Source organism: Tursiops truncatus, chromosome 4 (genome assembly GCF_011762595.2).
Source record: "Tursiops truncatus isolate mTurTru1 chromosome 4, mTurTru1.mat.Y, whole genome shotgun sequence".
NCBI lineage: Eukaryota > Metazoa > Chordata > Mammalia > Artiodactyla > Delphinidae > Tursiops > Tursiops truncatus.
The window spans coordinates 27,400,928-27,419,921 of record NC_047037.1 but is presented as its reverse complement, the minus strand read 5'-3'; the positions used below and the strand labels follow the sequence as shown (position 1 = coordinate 27,419,921).

The window sequence follows — 18,994 nt, the reverse complement described above, 5'->3', positions numbered from 1 at the left end:
AAACCTATTCACAGGTTCCAGGGATTGGGATGTGGGCCATTATTCTGTCCACCAGAGAGAGACTGAAACTCAGAGAGGTAATGGGGCTTACTCAAGGTCACACAGCTATTAAGTGGTACCAGACTCAGATGTCAGATTATGAGGACTCCAATCTAGCTCTGCTCCTGCTACTTTGCTTTGTGACCTTGGGCAAGTCACTCAGCCCTTCTGGCCTCAGTTTCCTCACTTACAAAATGAAAAGGCTATCTAAGCACTCTAAAGTATCTCCTAGCAGCCAGTCTGTGACAGTCTGAGGATCTCGACCTTCTCCTAATAACACATGTGAGAAAGCCCAGGACCCCATGAAACTCTCACCTCATCTTGTCCACACTAACTGAGGCTCCAGTACTGACCATTGGAGGGAGCCAGCATCGACTTCCTTCTTTCCCCTACCTGGAATATTCCAAGCCTTTTGTCCTGGGAACCATGGAGATATGGACTTACGGACATCTGACTGCCTTACCCCCGTGCCCCTCCCAGCACACCACACAAATCTTAAGTCAACTATTATGTGTTTTCCTCCCAATCCCCAGCTTAGAGGAGAGTAAGGATTAAGGTTTCTTTACACAATGAAAAGAAAATGAGAGAGTGAGAAAATCAGACAGTAAACATACAGGGATGTGCAGGATTTTTTGTTGAGAGTTCCCAAACCAAGGCAGAAAAAAGCTCCTCTTCTTTTCTTTTTTATAATGCATTTTTTAAAAAAGCACTTTTTATTACAGAAAATTTCAAACACATACAAAAATAGAGAGATGAGCACAGAATTTGTTTTAACTCACTCCCAGGCCTACCACCTCCAATTCAGGTACTTCTCACGGTCTGAAATTTGTACTTTGAATCACCATCTGCATTGGGCCACTCCATGTGCTGGTCCTGTGTCCCTTTGTTTTGGAAACTGCTCTGCTACCACTCCTTATGATTCTGGAAGGTCTGTCAATCAAGATGGCCGGAAAACCTTAACTATAGGACAAATCAGAGCCCCTTTTCAATATGAACACTGGACAAAAGAGTATCTTCTTCTGAAATCAGGAGCTGTAAACTCCACATAAGCCTGGAGCTGCCATTCTCCCTACCTTAGAGAGTGAAGCCAACACAGTGGTGTTCATAGTGGAATTGCTGAAAGATAGAGAAGGAGTACTTCCTGGTGCCATGATCTGAGCACCTGGATCCAGCTGTGCCTGATATCCTGAAACTTTTTATTCTAGTAGCCATATTCCTAGTTTTGCTTGACTTAGTTTGAGTGAGGTTTCTATTCCTTGTAACAGAATCTTGAACATCCCCAGAAAGCCTTCTTTAAAACAACTAGCATAACTGTCCTTTTTTCCTGTGGGAGTCAGAGATTAGCCTCCTTAATTTAACAAAAAGAATCTATATTCCTTAGGGAATACATTTCCTAGCAGAGAAGAGTGAAGATATGTGATTTAAGGATACTTCCTCAAGCAGGAAAGGACAAGCTGTCAGAGAGTGGTCCTGGGTTGAACAAGGAGACTGCACAAAAACTGGGCTTTGGGCCCATGCCTCCTGGGGTACAGCCATGAAGCTAGGCAGGATAGGGTGGGACCAGGTTCCAGTTTCAGTGACTGAGGGAGGACCCACTTAGGCCTCAAGTGGCACCTGTCACTAAGAGATAAGCCTCCAAATGAAATTAGAGGAGGTGGATCACAGGCCACCCAGAAACCTGTACTCAGTCACCCTTCCCTACTCTTCCTTCTTCCCCCTCCTCGCCACAGGCTTCCTCTGCACACTGTGGACACAGAGCTCCCTGTGCCAGGCAGTGTGGAAATGAGCTACAACGGACAGCCCATGACCCGTGGGAGCCCACAGTCCAGTGAGAGGAGGCAGGTAAGTGCACGATGGAAGGAGCTGCAAGGCATTATGGGAAGAGGATGCACATAACAGGCTGGGGCCCTTGAGGAAGATTTCCTAGTTTATTGTCTCGCATGAAGGATGGCATATGTATGTTACGCACTGCAGCAGCATCTGTCATAGAGAAAGACTGCAAACAGCCCGGGGCCCACCCACAGAGAACTGGTTAAGTAAACTGGGGTAAAGCGGCTCAGTGGAATACTGTGCATCTGTGAGGGAGGGAGATGGAGAGGGAGGGAGAGAGGGAAGGAGAGAATGCTTTATGTACTGATATGGAAATCTCTCCCAGACATATTGTTAAGCAAAAAAAAAAAGCAAAATGCAAAATGGTGAGTATAGAATACTGCGTTTTGTATAAGGGTGAAATATAAAAAGACCTATAAACTCGCAAAGAATTATAAAGAAACAGAACAGTGGTTGTCTATGGGGAGGTAAGGGTATGGGATATGGGATGAGAAAGACCATTTTCGTTGAATACATTTACATTTTTTTTTAACTTTCCAATCATGTAAATATGTTACCTATTCCAAAAACATTTTAAATAAAAGGTAAAGCTTCTGTGGCATTTAGGGTAGTTCTCAAAGGGATAGTTAGACACGTCTGGGGACTGTGGCTTAGGTGCATTTCCAACACAGCTACAACGTGATGCTGACGTGCCTTCTGTTGAGAAGCAGGTCTATGTCCTGTCCCTCTGTAGCTGGGCAGGCAGGTAAATATGGCAGAAATGACACTCTGAGACATCTGAGGGTGTGCCATGAGCGGTGACGGAACTTCCACCTGGTCCTCTTGGGATGCTTGTTCTAAGAACCCAGTTGTCCTGCAGGGAGGAACCGAGGCCAGCAGCCCGGCCCGGCCCAGGTCCCAGCCACTAGGCCCTGAGTGAGGGGGGGCACTGAGATGGCCAACTAACTGCCACTAGATGAGAGCCCCAGGGTGGGACCTGCTTCACTGAGTCCAGTCACCCCCCAGAACTGTAGCGACAAGAACCAAATAACTGTTTTCTTTCAATCCCTTAAGTTTTGAGGAGCAGTTCTTGGTTTGTGCCTCTGTCTTACACTTGATTTTCCAAGATGGAAGCTTTCTGACACACTTAGAACAGCTTACCTATAAACCCAAGGGGGTAGCAGAAACCACCCTGGGGGCAACTATTTAGTTGGCCCTATGAAAGTAGGAATAGTCTAAACAAATGAAACATATGGATGCCCATGGGGACCATTCAGCAGGCTGCTGGGTACCAAGGTCTGGGCTCCAGAGAGGGAATGTGATGGAGCTGAGGATGCAGAAGGCGTCTAGGTAAAGGTGGTCATTAAAAACCAGGGCTGGGAATGAAATCATCCAGGTGGAGCACACAAACAAGAGAAGAAGACCTCTGGGGATGCCCCACTGAAAATGCCAGCAGAGGAAAAGGAGCAGGTAGACGTCAAAGAATCATCATCAGGGAAGAAGGAGGAAAATGCAAGAAAGAAGAGTTCAAGAGCTGGGCTTGGTCAGAGGTGTCAAATGTTACCCCGAAGATACAGAGAAAGCTCTGGAAGATTTGGCAATGCAGAGGTCACCGGTGACCTCTCTACAGGAGAGTAGTCTTCCTGAAGTGGTGGGAAAAAAGGGAAACTCTCAATGCATTCCCATCAATATAAATCACTGCAACCAAACTTGATGAGATCAAACAGCAAATAATTGGGGGCTCCCTGCTGTATCTTCTGAGCAACATTAGAGGGGAGAAGGCAGACAGGGAAAAATCAAAACGCATATAATAGAACGAAACAAGGGAGACAAACATTAGCAAATTGAGTAGATACCGTCTGCACAACAAAGAGGCGACTGAAGAGCACAAGGTGAGGAAAAACTACCTCTTGAGTTGGTCCTTTTTTTTTTTTTTTTTAGAGAGAGACTGTGAAAGATTCCTTTGTTTTGTTGACCATGCACAGTAACGGCAAGACCAAGTAAAAAGGTGGGGGCGTCCATAGGCTTCATCTAGTCAGCCAGTACTGATGAGCTGGAGTGGCTGCAGGGAACACTTTGTAGAGGAGGATGCAGGCTTGGGTATCAGGGAGTGACGTCTGCTGTGTGCACAGGACACAGGAATAGGGCACTAGCACCAAGCATCCGCCATCCCGGTCTTTATGGAACGCACATTTAACCATGCCTTAAAGGGAAATGGCCTCATTTCTCTAAAATGCCGGGATCTTGAATGAATGCCCTTCTCTGCAAATACTAAAATGCCCATAACTCAAAGCATATGAGATTTAGCCACTAAATCCTATTGAGCTTGCTACATGAACAATTTTAAATCTTCTCTTGGAGTAAGGCCTTCATTTGTAGTGACAAATATGCCAACAGACAATAATAATAAATACATGGTAATGTTTCTAGAATCTGCCAATATGCCCCCAAATTTCTGCCATTACTCCTCCTCCATGCATAGAAAAAAACAGGCATATAAAATGGATTGGGACTCAAACTACAGAGTGAATTAAGTTGAAATGTCAGCACAACCATATTATACTCCTCAATTGTTAACAGATACTTTGATGAAGTGCTTACTAAATCTTTAATTGGAGATGGAGTGTTTCTATATAAAGGCAATGACTACAAAACATTTATCATTAATCATCTACACATTTATCACAGTGTCTAAAGCCATAACTACAGACATTCTCTCCCATCCTCTGGTATCAGTGTCAGTACGGTGAATCCAGCATTAATATTAAAACACGGCACTGGAGACACAATTATGGGTTGATACAAATGAGGTTCAATGTTTTCTCCCAATGAATTTTTCTTTTAAGGTCATCTTAATGTATTACACTTGAAAAATAACAGAAAAAAAATCAAGCTACAAGAGAGGGGGAAACATTGCCAAAATAAAGATAACTCTTATTATATACTCAGGCCGTCTTTTAAAGTGTTGGGTCTCAAAGTGCATGGCTGCAGAATATTAGTGTTCTGCCACTTAAATCAAATATTGGTAGTCTAGCCCAACTCACAGGGAAAAGAGTGGTAATATTCTTCTTATCTAAGGTTTTCTTCCCATGAGTTTTCATAAACTTTGAGGGTTGGCTACTCTTAAGGTAGTCTTCAACTGAGTATAAACAGGTCTGATTCAGCACAGAATTATGGATTTGGTTATTTTCAGTTTAGTGCACTGATCACGTTCATGGTGTTTAGGGAAGAACGGCACAGCAGACGCTGTCTGTGCTATGCCCTGAGCTCTCAGGACTCATTGTTTTAGAGCAAGCCAGCGTCTTCTGTGAGTCAGCACGTGCATCCCTTTGCCCTGGTGCTTTACCTGGTGGCTGGAAGCTGCCGGAAGTCGCAGAGAATTCGCTTCCCCTAAGGAGCCTTGCTCAACCGATGACAGATCGCAAGGGTGTGTATATACCCAGCCGCCAATCCCCAGGAGAGGCCAGTTCTGGAATGGGTGCTCTACACGCTGGCTGCCGGAAACTCCCAGCAGGTTTAAACTCCAGTGGTCCACGCTGGTGACCTGCTCGATGGTGTGCCTCTCTGGCTCATTTCCCTACTTCCTTATTCCCCTTCTTTATTGGAGATTTCCTTCCAAATAAACCACACAGACTCAAATCCTTGTCTCAAATAAGGACACATGCCATGATTTCCCAACGTATGGCCAGCTGAGTATGAGAACTGCTGCTTTAGGACGTACCATTGGCCAAGCACTAGGCCCCTGCCAGCACTGGGCAGCAGAGGATGGAGGGGGACAGGGCCGACACTAGGAGAGCTGGCATCAAGAATGCAAAACCCAGGCCCTTGAGGTACGGGAGTACCAAGGCCTAAGCAGGACAAGAAGCCAGAGTGATGTAGGGCCGCCCCAGGCAACTGCTGACTTAGGGAGTGAGTGTGTGTTTGGGGCCGGGGGGCAGAGTTGGCTGAAACTTTACCAATGAAGCCCCCAAAGGTTGCAAACCCAAACCCCCCCATCCCTACCCCACCACTGGGGACTAGGTGGGGAACAGGGATGAGAGAGACTGGCAGAAGGGTATGAGGCTGCAGGGCAGGGAGGGGCAGTAGCCTCCTCCAACTTATAAGACCCTGAGACTCTAAGTCTACACAGCCAGAGGGAGCACATCTCCTGGCCACTCAGCCAGTGGACCCAGAGGATGTCCCTCGACCAGAGACACTGAGGCAGGGAGCGAAGCCTGGCCTCAGAAACTGCTGAGTAAAAGATTTAATCAGGATAAGGCCACGAATGCAGTGACCTTAAAATTGCAAACAGCGTAAAGATCATTATTGAACTTGGCTCGCTTTAGAATTAAAAAAAGATTTTACAGGAGTAATAAAACAGTATAGAAAGTTTAAAATATGGAAGAAAGTTATCCATTGTTCCACTGTTCAAATGCAATTCTTGTCCCCTTGAGGCAACCCTCATAGACCATTTTCCTGAACACATCTTTCATGTAACAGTATTCTGTTCACTGAGCGGGTAATGACTTCTCTCATTACTAATCTTCCTATTTTTAAATATTCAACCAACCTGGTGTTCTGTAACTTGACTACCCTCCTATACTGGATATTCAAGTCACTTCTAAGCTTCCACCATTATAAATAATGACGCATCTTCATACAGTGGCATTTTCCAATGTTCAAATTATTTTCTTAAGACAGAATTCCAGAAGCAAAAGGTAGCAATCCAGTGACATCTGAAACAGGAAGCCCCCCTACTTTCATCATCTACAGTCCTTGGATTAGTCATAAAATATAAACCGGGTAACAGAAACTGGCATCCTCTTTCTCACACACAAAAAATATTAAGACGAGGTTGACCAATAGCATCATAAAAGTTACACAGAAGTGGTGCTGGGAAAACTGGACAGTTACATGTAAAAGAATGAAATTAGAACACTCCCTAACACCATACACAAAAATAAACTCAAAATGGATTAAAGACCTAAATGTAAGACCGGACACTATAAAACTCTTAGAGGAAAACATAGGAAGAACACTCCTTCACATAAATCACAGCAAGATCTTTTTCAACCCACCTCCTAGAGAAATGGAAATAAAAACAAAAATAAACAAATGGGACCTAATGAAACTTAAAAACTTTTGCACAGCAAAGGAAACTACAAGCAAGACGAAGAGACAACCCTTAGAATGGGAGAAAATATTTGCAAACGAATCAACAAAGGATTAATCTCCAAAATATATAAACAGCTCAAGCAGCTCAATATTAAAAAAAACAAACAACCCAATCCAAAAATGTGCAGAAGACCTAAATAAACATTTCTCCAAAGAAGACATACAGATGGCCAAGAAACACATGAAAAGCTGCTCAACATCACTAATCATTAGAGAAATACAAATCAAAACTACAATGAGGTATCACCTCACACCGGTCAGAATGGCCATCATCAAAATATCTACAAACAACAAATGCTGGAGAGGGTGTGGAGAAAAGGGAACCCTCTTGGACTGTTGGTGGGAATGTAAATTGATACAGCCACTATGGAGAACAGTATGGAGGTTCCTTAAAAAACTAAAAATAGAACTACCATACGACCCAGCAATCCCACTACTGGGAATACACCCAGAGGAAACCATAACTCAAAAAGACACATGCACCCTAATGTTCTTTGCAGCACTATTTACAATAGTCAGGAAATGGAAGCAACCTAAGTGTCCATCGACAGACAAATGGATAAAGAAATGTGGTAATATATACAATGGAATATTACTCAGCCATAAAAAGGAACGAAATTGGGTCATTTGTAGAGACATGAATGGACCTAGAGAGTGTCAGACAGAGTGAAGTCAGAAAGAGAAAAACAAATATCATATATTAACGCATATATGTGGAATCTAGAAAAATGGTACAGATGAACCGGTTTGCAAGGCAGAGATAGAGACACAGATATAGAGAATAAACATACGGACACCAAGGAGGGAAAGCGGGGGCGGGGGGTGGTGGGATGAATTGGGAGATTGGGATTGACAAGTATACAATCATATGTATAAAACAGATAACTAATAAGAACCTGCTGTATTAAAAAAAATTAAATTAAATTTTAAAAAAAGTCACATAGAAGAAGGCCCGATGGGAGAATTAAAAAGCAAAGCAGTCTTTGATACTAAGTCTAGGGTTCGTGCAATAAACACCAATTTCTGATCTTTAAAATGAACAGTTGAAGGTCAAACATAATTTCAAGTTAGACTCCTACACACTAATTCGTGTAACAGGCATTCTGTTCTAATGATCAACTGCTCACAGAGAAACTGCTAGCCTTTTAAAGCCTGCTCTTTACCTGGCCTGGTGGGATTCCCTGACACTGACATTCATTCTCTCCCATATGCCACTTACTGGGCCCCAATTGAGCTTAGTTTCCATCACTTGTTTTCATCATTCTTCCCCCCCCCCCCCCAGTTGCCCACCCTTTTTGGCGAGCAGACTGGCTGAGAGCAGAGCAGCTGGTGGCCGTGGTTAGGGGCAATTAGGTTGACCTTGTTGCTCAGCCTTGCTCCACACTCCTGTCTTCCCAGTGCGGTAACTAGGTGGGAAGGACCAGAATCAAGGCGCTAACCCTCACACATCTGCCTTGAATACGTGAACTCTGCAAGAGAGTTCCCACACTCCTACCTGGGCTGTGTCCTGCCTTGACAGTTCATTTTTACAACAGGAAGCAAGGGAGGGGGTTGCTGACGGAAGGCGGAAGGCAGGAAGGAAGACTGGCTCTAATTTAAAACCATCTTAGGAGCTCTAAAATGTTCCTGGCTGACTGATGGGCACATTTACTCCTTAGAACCCTTTTCATAAATACCTACCCCTTAACATGCACTTCCTAGAGGCAGTAAATACCGTCACTGTGTGTCAGCCTTATGGAAGGCAGATTTCCAGAGCCACTTCTTTTCTCCATGGCTCAGAGTCACACGATTACAAGCCTATTAGACCTGTACCCTGAGAATACTGTGGTCAAGCCCAACCCCACCAAGACTGGCGCGGAGGCCTGCTCAATTTCTGCACAGCGATGCGACTTTCCTTCCTTTGCTTCAGGGCAGACAGCAGCTCACCTCCTGTAATAAGGTCTACCTCTGAGACAGGTGGGGATCGAAGATGTATTTTGTCATCAGCGCTGGCCAAATAAATAAAATAACTCTCTAATAATATTTAGTCATGGAGAGAGAATGCTTCCTGGGGCTGTTTGGATCATGTCTTATTTAAAACTGGACTCTGAGTGTGATTTTCTCTTTGTTCTCAGAGGAACTGACTGGGCTTGAAGGTAGGCGTGGTGTGCCTCCGGAGGACGCTGGCTCCTGACGAGGGACCACGCTGGGATGGCGGGGCTCTGAAGGGGTAGGTCGCTGCCAGCTATCCCGCCCTCCCTCAGCTGCATGCAGACAGGTGTCCTCCACACACCTGGACAAGAACAGTCAGCTTTGCCCTTCTTTCCCCTCAAATGACAGGTCTCTAGACACAATGTCATAACATCTATGCCAGAACCTCAGCCTGATGTGCCCAGAGATATCAAAGAAGGAGAAAAAATATAAGCTCTTGGTGGTCCCTGTTACTCTGAAGGGAGAGGGCCTCAATGCCCACCATGCCCGATCTACCCCAGGTGAGCTGGACACCTGTATGTTGCCGCCAGCCAGTATGAGAGATTCTGAAAGCTAGCACACCCAGTGAGACAACATCCAAGGAGGGGCTCTGTACCTCTAAAGGGTTAAGGAAACTGAAGCATTAGCATTATTTTCCCATTTTGAAGCCAAAGCTCAGTGATTTTTAAAGTACACATTCTCATAAGATTACTTTGGCCGCATAAAATATTGTTTGCCACAATTCACAGAAAAATACTATCCAACAGTCTTCAAAGGTACATAAATAATTCAGTATAAGCCTCCAACCAACACTTCCGGGCCCCCTCTATCTATATCAATACTGACAAAATCTCTATATCTACCCCACTTTTATGCGTTCTCCAGGCATGCCAGGCTTCTCATTCATGGCAGTTAATCTGGTTTATAACTTGACGTTGTGTGTGTGGTCATGTGCTTAATTCTGTCTTTATCAATAATCTGTCTCATGATGTCTTTGGGCCGCAGGAGGGTGGAGACTGTGTCACTTTGTCTCAGCATTCTAATCCCCAGGACACTGCCTGAGAATGTACAGAAGGAAGAAAGGGAGAGAAGGAGGGAGGATAATGAACAAGACATGGTGCTGGGTACCAGGGGTGCTCAATCCAATAGCTGTGGAAGCGTTCACAGCCCACAGAGGAGGTAATGCCAGGGCAGCTGGAAAAGTGATGCCCAGCAGAGGTGCCCAGTGGGACCATGGGAATGCAGGATTGTTTCGGAAAGGCTTCCCTGCAATAGGCTGTGCCCCTCCCTGCAGGTGCTGCAGGGGTTCCAGCTTTCGGGGCAGATGTGGCCAGAGACAGGGACAGCAGGAAGGCACGGGGATGCAGATCAGACCCTTACTGGGTGGTAGGCCAGACCCAGAGATGGCACTCCTGGGTGGAAAGGGCAGACAGCCCTGACTTCTAGAAGACGCTGCCACCTTCATCCAAGGCGTTTTCACCCCCCAAACCCATCACTGAGAACCTGTGATTTCCCCAGAGTTGATTTCCCCAGATTCACACTAGCCACAGAACACCTTTCTATTCCTAGTTCCAAGATTGGTGCTGTGGGTCTATGTGTACATAAGAGAGACAATGATGAGGGAATCACAAGTCCACTGTGATTTAGCAGAACCACACAGCTAAAACGGTGGGGCAGGAGCTGCCGTCCTGAGGCCTGCCCTGCAAAATGGGATCTGTCTGTCTATACAAGGGAACTATGATAAACGAGCAAAGACAGACACTGGTCAGGATGAGCCACTTTATTTAAAAGCTTCGACAGCCCAAAGTGGTTTAACATAGATGCACGGAAGATTTATCTAGATGATAAAATACCTGAACTTGAAAGACACATAAATTATAATTTTGCAGTTTTTTTCCTTTTAAGATTTCACATAGTCAAGTGCTTTAAGTAATGCATGAAATGCACGTAAAGCTGTCTGGTTAGCGTCTGCAGAGAACCTCTGCTTCCAGACGGGACAGAGCTCAGAATCAACGCCACCCATCTGTGTCTGTGGCCTTCCGTTCCCTCATCACAGTGGACAGCACTGGGAAGATTCATCAATATAATAATAAGAGCAGCAGCTATTATTGACTGAGTACTTCCCAGACCTTGCGCTGTGCATTGAGGACGGCACACCACACACTTATATACGAGCGTTACTGACTGCTCATAACAGCCCTACAAATGAGGGACAATGAGTCCCAGGTTACAGATGCAAAATTGTACTTCAGAGAGCTTCTGTCATGCATGTGAGGTCACACAGGCAGCTTCATCTGACTCCAAAGCTGCAGTGTTCATCACTAAGCTGCAACATACATGAAAATGCTTGGCCCTTAGCCAGGGCCTAAAAACATTAGTTCTCTCTCCCTATCTTCATACGCCCTTCTTTTTTTTTTTTTTTTTTTTTTTTTTTGGCTCACTGCTGCAGCCTCTCCCGTTGCGGAGCACAGGCTCCGGACGCGCAGGCTCAGCGGCCATGGCTCACAGGCCCAGCCGCTCCGCGGCATGTGGGATCTTCCCGGACCGGGGCACGAACCTGTGTCCCCTGCATCGGCAGGCGGACTCTCAACCACTGCGCCAGCAGGGGAGCCCCACACTCCCTTCTTTTAACAGCACACTTACACATTGAGAAATTTGATCTGTGGGTTTAGGTTCCTTTGTTCATTTGTTCATTCATTCATTCATTCCTTCATGCATTCATTATGGGCCCAGTATTCTGCTAGGTACAGGGCTTACAGAATTGGATTCCACAGCTCCTGGACCGGTCTCAGGCAATTACCATATCCATAGGAGGGCAGGGGTCAGCATGGCGCAGGGGCAGCTCCTCACCGGGGACCCACACCCAGCTGTGGGTTAGGGACAACCCAAACAAGACAACGTTGGATCTTTTTCAACGCTAGTTTTTCCCCCACGCTTTTGCTGTGTTTTCTTTGGCCTGAGTCTTCAGGCCTTCTGACAGCCTGGCAGCCCAAGAGGCCCTTTATCACCCAGAACACCGCTTTTTCCTGCCAGGGCTGATGCTTTCCGGTAAAACCACTGCCAACAGATAACACAACTCCCCCACTAATCACCCTGCACAGTTCCTCAGAACCAACCTCTCACCCCCACCTCCTATCTTCTGCCTGCCTTGTTTCACCAATTTTTACCCAGAATAAGGAATAATAACAATAGCAACAGCAGCAGTAACTTCTACATGTCAGGCACTGCTCTATGTATCTTAGGTACATTAACTCATTAAATCCCCATAATAACCCTCTTAGGTAGGCACTATTGTTACTCCTAGTTTAGTTCATTTAGGGGAAGACGGAGGGAGGTTACATTTCTTCAGGGCCAGCTAGATGCCAAGCACTGTCTTAAGCTTGCACAATCAGATAATACGTGACCTGCCCAGGGCCAGGCACAGAGCTGGGAAGAAACAAATAAGAACCTGAACCCAGGTCTGTGACTGCCTAACCCATCGCTCTCCTTTTGCTCTCCGCAGGTGGTATTGCCACGGTCTGCGAGGGGAAACAGAGTGGCTGCACAAAGCCTGCCCTCTCCCCCTCTTCCCCCAGCTGTCCTCTGCTGTCCTCTGCTGTCCTCTGTTTTTTTTTTTTTTTAACCCCTACTCACAAACAGTGCCAGACTCTTCTCTCAACTGTGTTCTCCACTCTCTGGGCCTCCCGACCTGTTTTCATGGAGCAAATCCTCAGTTTCCACCAACAGTATAAACCGAGTCAATACAATATACAAGCAGTCACCAGCCAGGTGTTTTCTGAAGCTTCCAAACCTCTCCTAAATCCCTGGGGGTCCTCAGCAAGGGACAAGTAGGGTTGCTGCCTCTTGGGAGTTTTCTGGCCAGTTTTGGGGGGTGATGCCACCAATAAAAATAAGGAAGTAACATGCTCAGCGGAGGAGTGTGAGCCTTATGTTCTCAGGGGATTCACAGTGTTGGCACCGTGAGCCTTTCTGGGAAATGTATACCTGGCCCTGACGGAATCAGGAGGCTTTCTCCGGCAAGGCCATTGGATCATGCTCTCTCCTCTGGGCTCCAGAGCACCACGGCTGGGACTACCAGTGTACTTCACCTGGCCCACCCTGCATGAGCTCCATGAGGGCAAGGCCAGTGTAAAGTGGGCACCAGTTAAATATTTTAAGAATGAATGACTAAAGCAGGCATCATTTTAGAGAACAAGCTGTTTGAGAGATTCTACTCAGACAAGGAGACAGGACTCCAGGAGAGGGGAAGTGAGTGAGTGCCCAGAGGCAGCACCCTGCGTTCGGCCCAGATTACAACCTGATCCATCCACAGAAATCTTCACCTTCACTTCACTTACTGCACCCTTGGAACACCACTAAGTCATTTACATGCAAAGTCTCAATCGTCAATGGGGAGGAACAGTCCCATTGTACAGAGGAGGAAGTTAGGAAACTTGCTTTGCTCCCTGCTTTCAGTGGGCAGGACCTTCCTTTTCTCAAACAAGCCACACTCTCTCCCAACAAGTGTGTTTACTCCATCGTTCTCCACCTTGGGACCCTGCCATTCATACTGAAGTGTGAGCTCCAGCATCCTTTATAGATGGGGACCACCGGCTAAATGCTCTCCCAGCACCCTGCACTTCCTATCTTCACAGATCTTTCAGTTTTAACTTTTACACTCACATGTGGAGATTACCTATTTGCTCTGGGTCTCTCTTACCAGACTGCGAGCTCCACGGGGGGTGGGCACTACGTTCGTTGGACCGCACTGTACCCCCCAGCACTGAGCCCAGTGGCGGGCACTCAACGGCATGCAGGAGTTGGTGGATCCTTATTTGCATTTGTTGAGGGCTCGAGTGCTGAAGATGGGCTCGGGTCTGAGCCACAGGGGTGCTGCGGTTAGGTCGATAACGCGCTGTGGCGAGAACGGGTGGCGCCGGCTGTAGACAGGAGGAGTTCTGGGGTTCATCCGACCCAGACGGGTTACCGAGCTCCGCACCCCGCCGCCACCTGTCGCCCCGGTGCGGTGCGGGCCAGGTCTCGGCGGGCGCCCACCAGGGCAAAGGCGGGCTGAACAGGCCCGGCCTTGGCTGCGCTTACCTGCGCGTCGCGCGGCTCCGCAGAGGCACTCGGCGAGCCTCTGGGGACCGTAGGGGACTGTAGGCCCGGCGGCGCCAAACCGGGGCTCTTCGCCCGCGCTTGGCCCCGCACCCAAGGCCAGGTGAGGACCGCTCCAGGCCTCCGCACGCACCGCCCTTTACGGTGGGGCAGTCAGTCACCTGCCCTTCCTACCCCCGCGGTGGGGAGAGGGCCTAAGGCGAACTAGACTCTGCACTGCAACGGCTCCCCCGAGGCGGCCGGAGTCAGAGAAAAACCGCGGCGCCCGACTTCCTCGCCGGGGGCGGGCCCTAAAGAGACCGCGTCCCACGCCCCGCCCCTTTGGCCAAGCCCCGCCCACTCCCCCACCCCCGCTTCTGCTCCCACTCCCTGGCTTGTGTGCGCCTTTGCATTTTATTTTTCTATGTTTTGCGTTCCGCTTTATTTCTTATTTTTATTTTTACTTCTTTTTAAAGAGCAAATTAAAAAATATAAGTAATGCATGAGCACTTTTTAGAAAATAAAGTTACCTACATGTTCTTATAATGGAAGCAACAGAGCCCTCTCCCTTGCGCCCCACCACGGAGTCCTTTATAACACTTACCCCGTTGAGTTCAGCTAGTGGTTACCTGCTTGTCGCTAAAAAATAAGCTTACATAGAGATTTCTTGAGTTATCTGTTGACTTTCTGCCATGTTCGATGAGGATTTACTCTCTTCCTGCGGCCCTGCCTTCTCTCTCCTGACAAGTTTACACCTCTGTTCTCAAGTCCTGCCCTGGTGAGCTCTGAGACCTCAAATCAGGAGTGGATGAAGGCTTTCTGGGTCCTGAAGCGTATACAATTGTGGGGGGAGGGGAGTAGGAGGGCTGTTTTAGAAAGCCCTACAGAATCAAGCCTTGCAAATGAAAATTTATTTAGAATGGGAAAACGCAATCACAACAAAATGCTGGGGCCTTGGAGATTCAGGTCCGTATCCTCTGAGATCTTCGCAGGTAATTTATTTCCTGAATTTGCTTCCCCAGTGTGGCCTGGCCTCCTCTGCCCACCCAGAACCCTCCATAACTTCCAGTCCTTACAGGGGCGGTGAAGGTCAAGATGCATCAGTTTCTGCCAATAGGATTTCCTAATGGAGTGAACTGAAGTGTGCAAAAAAAAAGAGATGTCAAGGGTGATGTCAAGGTTTTGTGACTGCTGCACACCTCATTCCCAGCTTTTCCTAGCATCCGTGACAGGTTCTTAGTACGGAGTGTTTTGTAAAGCTGGCTCTGGGCCCCTGCAGGATCACCAGATTCTCACAGTGCTCCCATGACCTTGGCTGGACAGGCATACCGTCTCTACTTTTAGGAGGGCCCTTCCTTGTCCCCTCCTGAATCAGCACAGGGGACACACAGCTAGCACCCAATAAGTGCACAGGTGAAGGGGCTGGTCCACCTCTGCTTACTCAGACTCAAGAAGCGGTGTCCACACCCTCCCTGACACCCCTTCTCTCCTGAGAGTTCAGTCCTTCCCCTTCCTCCGCTCTGCCCCGCGTCTCTCCTGCTTCCTCTCCTTCCTCCCTCGTCCAGCTCCCAATAATCAGACGTGACTCCCTTACAGTGTGAAATGTGCGTCAACAAGGTGACCTTGGGCAAAGTCACTTTACCTCTCCAAAGCCTCAGGATCCTTCTGCGAAATTGGAGGCAACAACTTTTGGGGGAGGATTAAGTGGCTTCATAGGTATACGCATGAAGATTTTTTTTTCCTTTTTTACAGCCCTATTTTTTTTTTTTTAACAACTCAGAAATTTTAAACAGTGGTCAAATTTATTGCTCTTTTCCTATTATTGCTTCTGGATTTTGTATCATACTTAGAAAGGCCATTCCTACTCTGAGATTTTAAAAAATTCAAGGATAATGATCTTTGGATGGTCTCTTATTGATAACACGGTTTGTCTCCCAGCAGGGTGGGAGGCTTGTGAAAAAGGTTAGGGGCTTAAAATCTGTGTGTAGCATTGGTACCACAGGTTGGGTTCAAATCAAGGACTAAATCATTCTGAGTCAGGGCCCTGACCCAGGGAAGGAGAGGCTGGACACAGAGAGCAAGAGGGGGATGGGCAATGACTTCTCCATGCAAGGGATGCTTCTTTCCCTGGGATAGTGAAGATTAAGGCTTGGTTTAGGAGGAAGCCTAGCTTCCCGGGTGTGAAGTGGTGCCTCCTAGTGGTGGGAGGTAAGAACTTCACATAATAACCATAATAACTTCACTTATCCCAAATCAAGGAGGGGCAAAATGCTGTGGTTGAGAAATGCATTCAGGGGAGACAACTAGCTCCTAATACTCTAGATAAGGGACTATCTACATGAGAGTCATGCCCTTTGCTTGAGGGCACACAGGGCTACTGGATCATGGGTATAACAGGGATAATTTTTTTTTTACCTTTTTTATATGGGTAAGTTTTATTTGTCCTGAATCCTATCTGCCATTAGAGTCAAGGAAGTGGCCAGGTAATGCTGCCTCAGGAAGGAGGAGGATTTTACATCTCAGTTTGGGTCCCTTCCAAGCAGAGCCTGAGACAAGGATTCAAGTGCAAGTGTTTTATCTGGGAGTCCAATAAAAGATGCATTACTAAGGCAGCTACTGTTACAAATAATTGGAGCTTGATCCTGCAGGAAAATTCTAGAAAGCAAAGAACATGTAAAGAACATGGCTCAGAATTATGCAACCCAAGAAAGAGCTGAAGGAGGGAGGTCTCTAAAGGGAAAAACTGGAACTGACAGGTTAGCTCATTTTGAACATTTTACAAATTAGTTCTAGGCATATAAATGTGGTAACCAAAGGAGATCAAGCTATAACTATTCTGCAGCTTCCTTCTGTCACCTAATGGTGTCCTGATGAAGCGCCTTCTGCATACTGTCTCAGGCCTACAAGTGTGACCTGAGGACATTCTGGAAGACTTGCTTTTGGACAGATCATGATGGGACTGCAGGCTGGGTCAGCCTCTGTGGTTGGATGAGACCATAACCTTGCCTTCTGAGCTCTCAGAAAGGTCAAGTTTTGGCTGGTGAAAGTAAAATGTAAAAAAAGGAGACGGGTGGACTTTTAAAACGATCAGAGAGGGCCACCTTTCCAATCCCTTTAAGGACTTCAAAAGGTGGATGTTTTCTCATAGGCAATGAACAGATAATGCCAATGTGAAGTCTTTCCTACTTGGCCGTTGAAGCAGGCCTCCACGAGAAACCACCATTCGGTCAACCTGGCTCCACTGGCCAGAGTTACTACTGAGTTCAAGTGATCCTTTTGAAATATGAATCAGTCCACAGCACTCCCCTGCTCAGAAGTCCTCAGCCGCTTCCACCACAATTAGCATAAAACGCCAAGTTCTCCCCAGTGGCCTCCAAGGCCCTCACGAGATCTGCTGTGACAAGCTCTCCCTGACGTTGTCTTCTGACAGTGACCACTCCTCACCTCCAGTCTCCTTGGCTTTGCTGCTGTCCCTTGAACACACTGGGCCTGTTTGCACCACAGAGCCACTGCACTGCTGTTCTCGCTGACCGAAATGGTATACTCGCCCAACTCCCAAGGTAATTTGCCCAATTCCTTAGCTTTCTAACAGGCCACCTACCTCAGACATAAACAACTAGCACTCCCATGCCACCCTGTTCATAGCACTTATTATCTGTCATTGGAATCTTTATCTCTTTCTTATTGGTCTCCCTCACTTAAGTGCAAGGTCCCCAAAGGGCTGAGTCTTTATATATTTTGTTCCTTGATATATCCCCCCATTTTTTTTTTTCTTTGGCTGTACCATATGGTATGCAGGATCTTAGTTACCCGACCAGGGATGGAACCCGTGCCCCCTGCAGTGGAAACAGCACGGAGTCCCAACCACTGGACTGTCAAGGACTACCCTATCCCCACGCTTAGAACGGTGCCTAGCACTTAGTAGGTAGTCAAGAAATATTTGTCAAATGAATGAATGCATTGAACCAATGCAAAATAGAACCAAAATCAGTAAACATACAGTTTGAAAATATTTTAGAATGCAGACTTTCAACTCATCCAGATTGGATTCCTCTCAAGTTGGGAAGAATTGTGGGTGCAGAGAGAGAAAAAATAAAATAAAGTGAAGTGGTTGAGATGCATTATCTAATCTGATCCATAATTACAGATGAGTATTAGACTGAGAACTTCGGTTCTTTTACATTTCACCCAATCCTGTGTTAAATATTTACGCAAAGGTTGGCTTGAAAGGCTACATGCTCATTTAAAAGGACTAAGAAGAAAAAAGTTTCCCCTGGTTATTTTAATAATTCAGAATGTTGCTCTGTGGCTTCTGCTGGCATCTGAGGGCCCAAGATGGTAACTGCTTACCTGGAAATAGAGGCCTTGATCAAATATTTAAGATCTCACTAATTTTTATTTTCTGCCAATTTTTTATGCCTGCTTCCCACTTTTTTTTTCTTTTTACCCATTTTGCAGCCACACAATTCACACAGAAATGTTTCATGGATTATTAAATGCAGCTAAGCAATGAGCTTTTGCTAGAACATAAGGCCAAACTCGGGCCACTGTTCTAACAAAGTAATTTTTCCTTGAATGTACGGACTACGATTTTACAGAGTCCTCTGTCCTATGTTCTGAAGTTTTGTAAGGCAGATGCATGTCTGCTGCAGAAAGGACTTTAAGGTGCAAACAAAGACTCCCTGAAAAACAGGTTTTACAGTGGTGCAATGAAGCAGTCTTGGAATCAAGAACAGTTGAAACCATGCAATTGGTAAGTGGGTCCTTGACAACATGGCAAGATGATACCAAATGGTGCCTGTTTGCTAATGAAAACATTGCACACTGGTGCCACTAGCAGTGGAGTGGTTTTGGTGAGCACCTACCTAGACTTAATTGTCTAAGGAATGTTCCAGTTGCAGCACCTCAGTGCTGTAGATTAGCTTTCCTGATGGAGCTTTTATATTCTACCCTTGTTGCTAAAACT

The 18,994-nt window shown here is 46.4% G+C and overlaps 1 protein-coding gene and 1 long non-coding RNA gene across 5 annotated transcripts in view; one reads left to right on the top strand and one right to left on the bottom strand.

Annotated features, from left to right (window-relative positions):
- The window catches only part of NMNAT3 (nicotinamide nucleotide adenylyltransferase 3), a 116,781-nt gene extending 102,458 nt beyond the window's left edge, over positions 1-14,323 (bottom strand). For 2 of the 4 annotated variants that reach the window (XM_073803770.1, XM_019934261.3), the window contains exon 1: positions 14,032-14,323. Coding sequence is in view for 1 of the 4 variants with exons in the window: in XM_019934260.3 (XP_019789819.1) it covers positions 13,652-13,772 (121 nt within the window). In the remaining 3 variants the exon portion in view is untranslated. The other 2 variants (XM_019934260.3, XM_019934263.3) reach the window with 2 other exon arrangements.
- On the top strand, positions 1,656-10,068 carry LOC109549833 (uncharacterized). The gene is made up of 3 exons (XR_002176190.3): positions 1,656-1,881; positions 9,117-9,473; positions 9,958-10,068. It is a non-coding gene; the product is annotated as an uncharacterized lncRNA (long non-coding RNA).
- Positions 14,324-18,994: the final 4,671 nt, after the last annotated feature.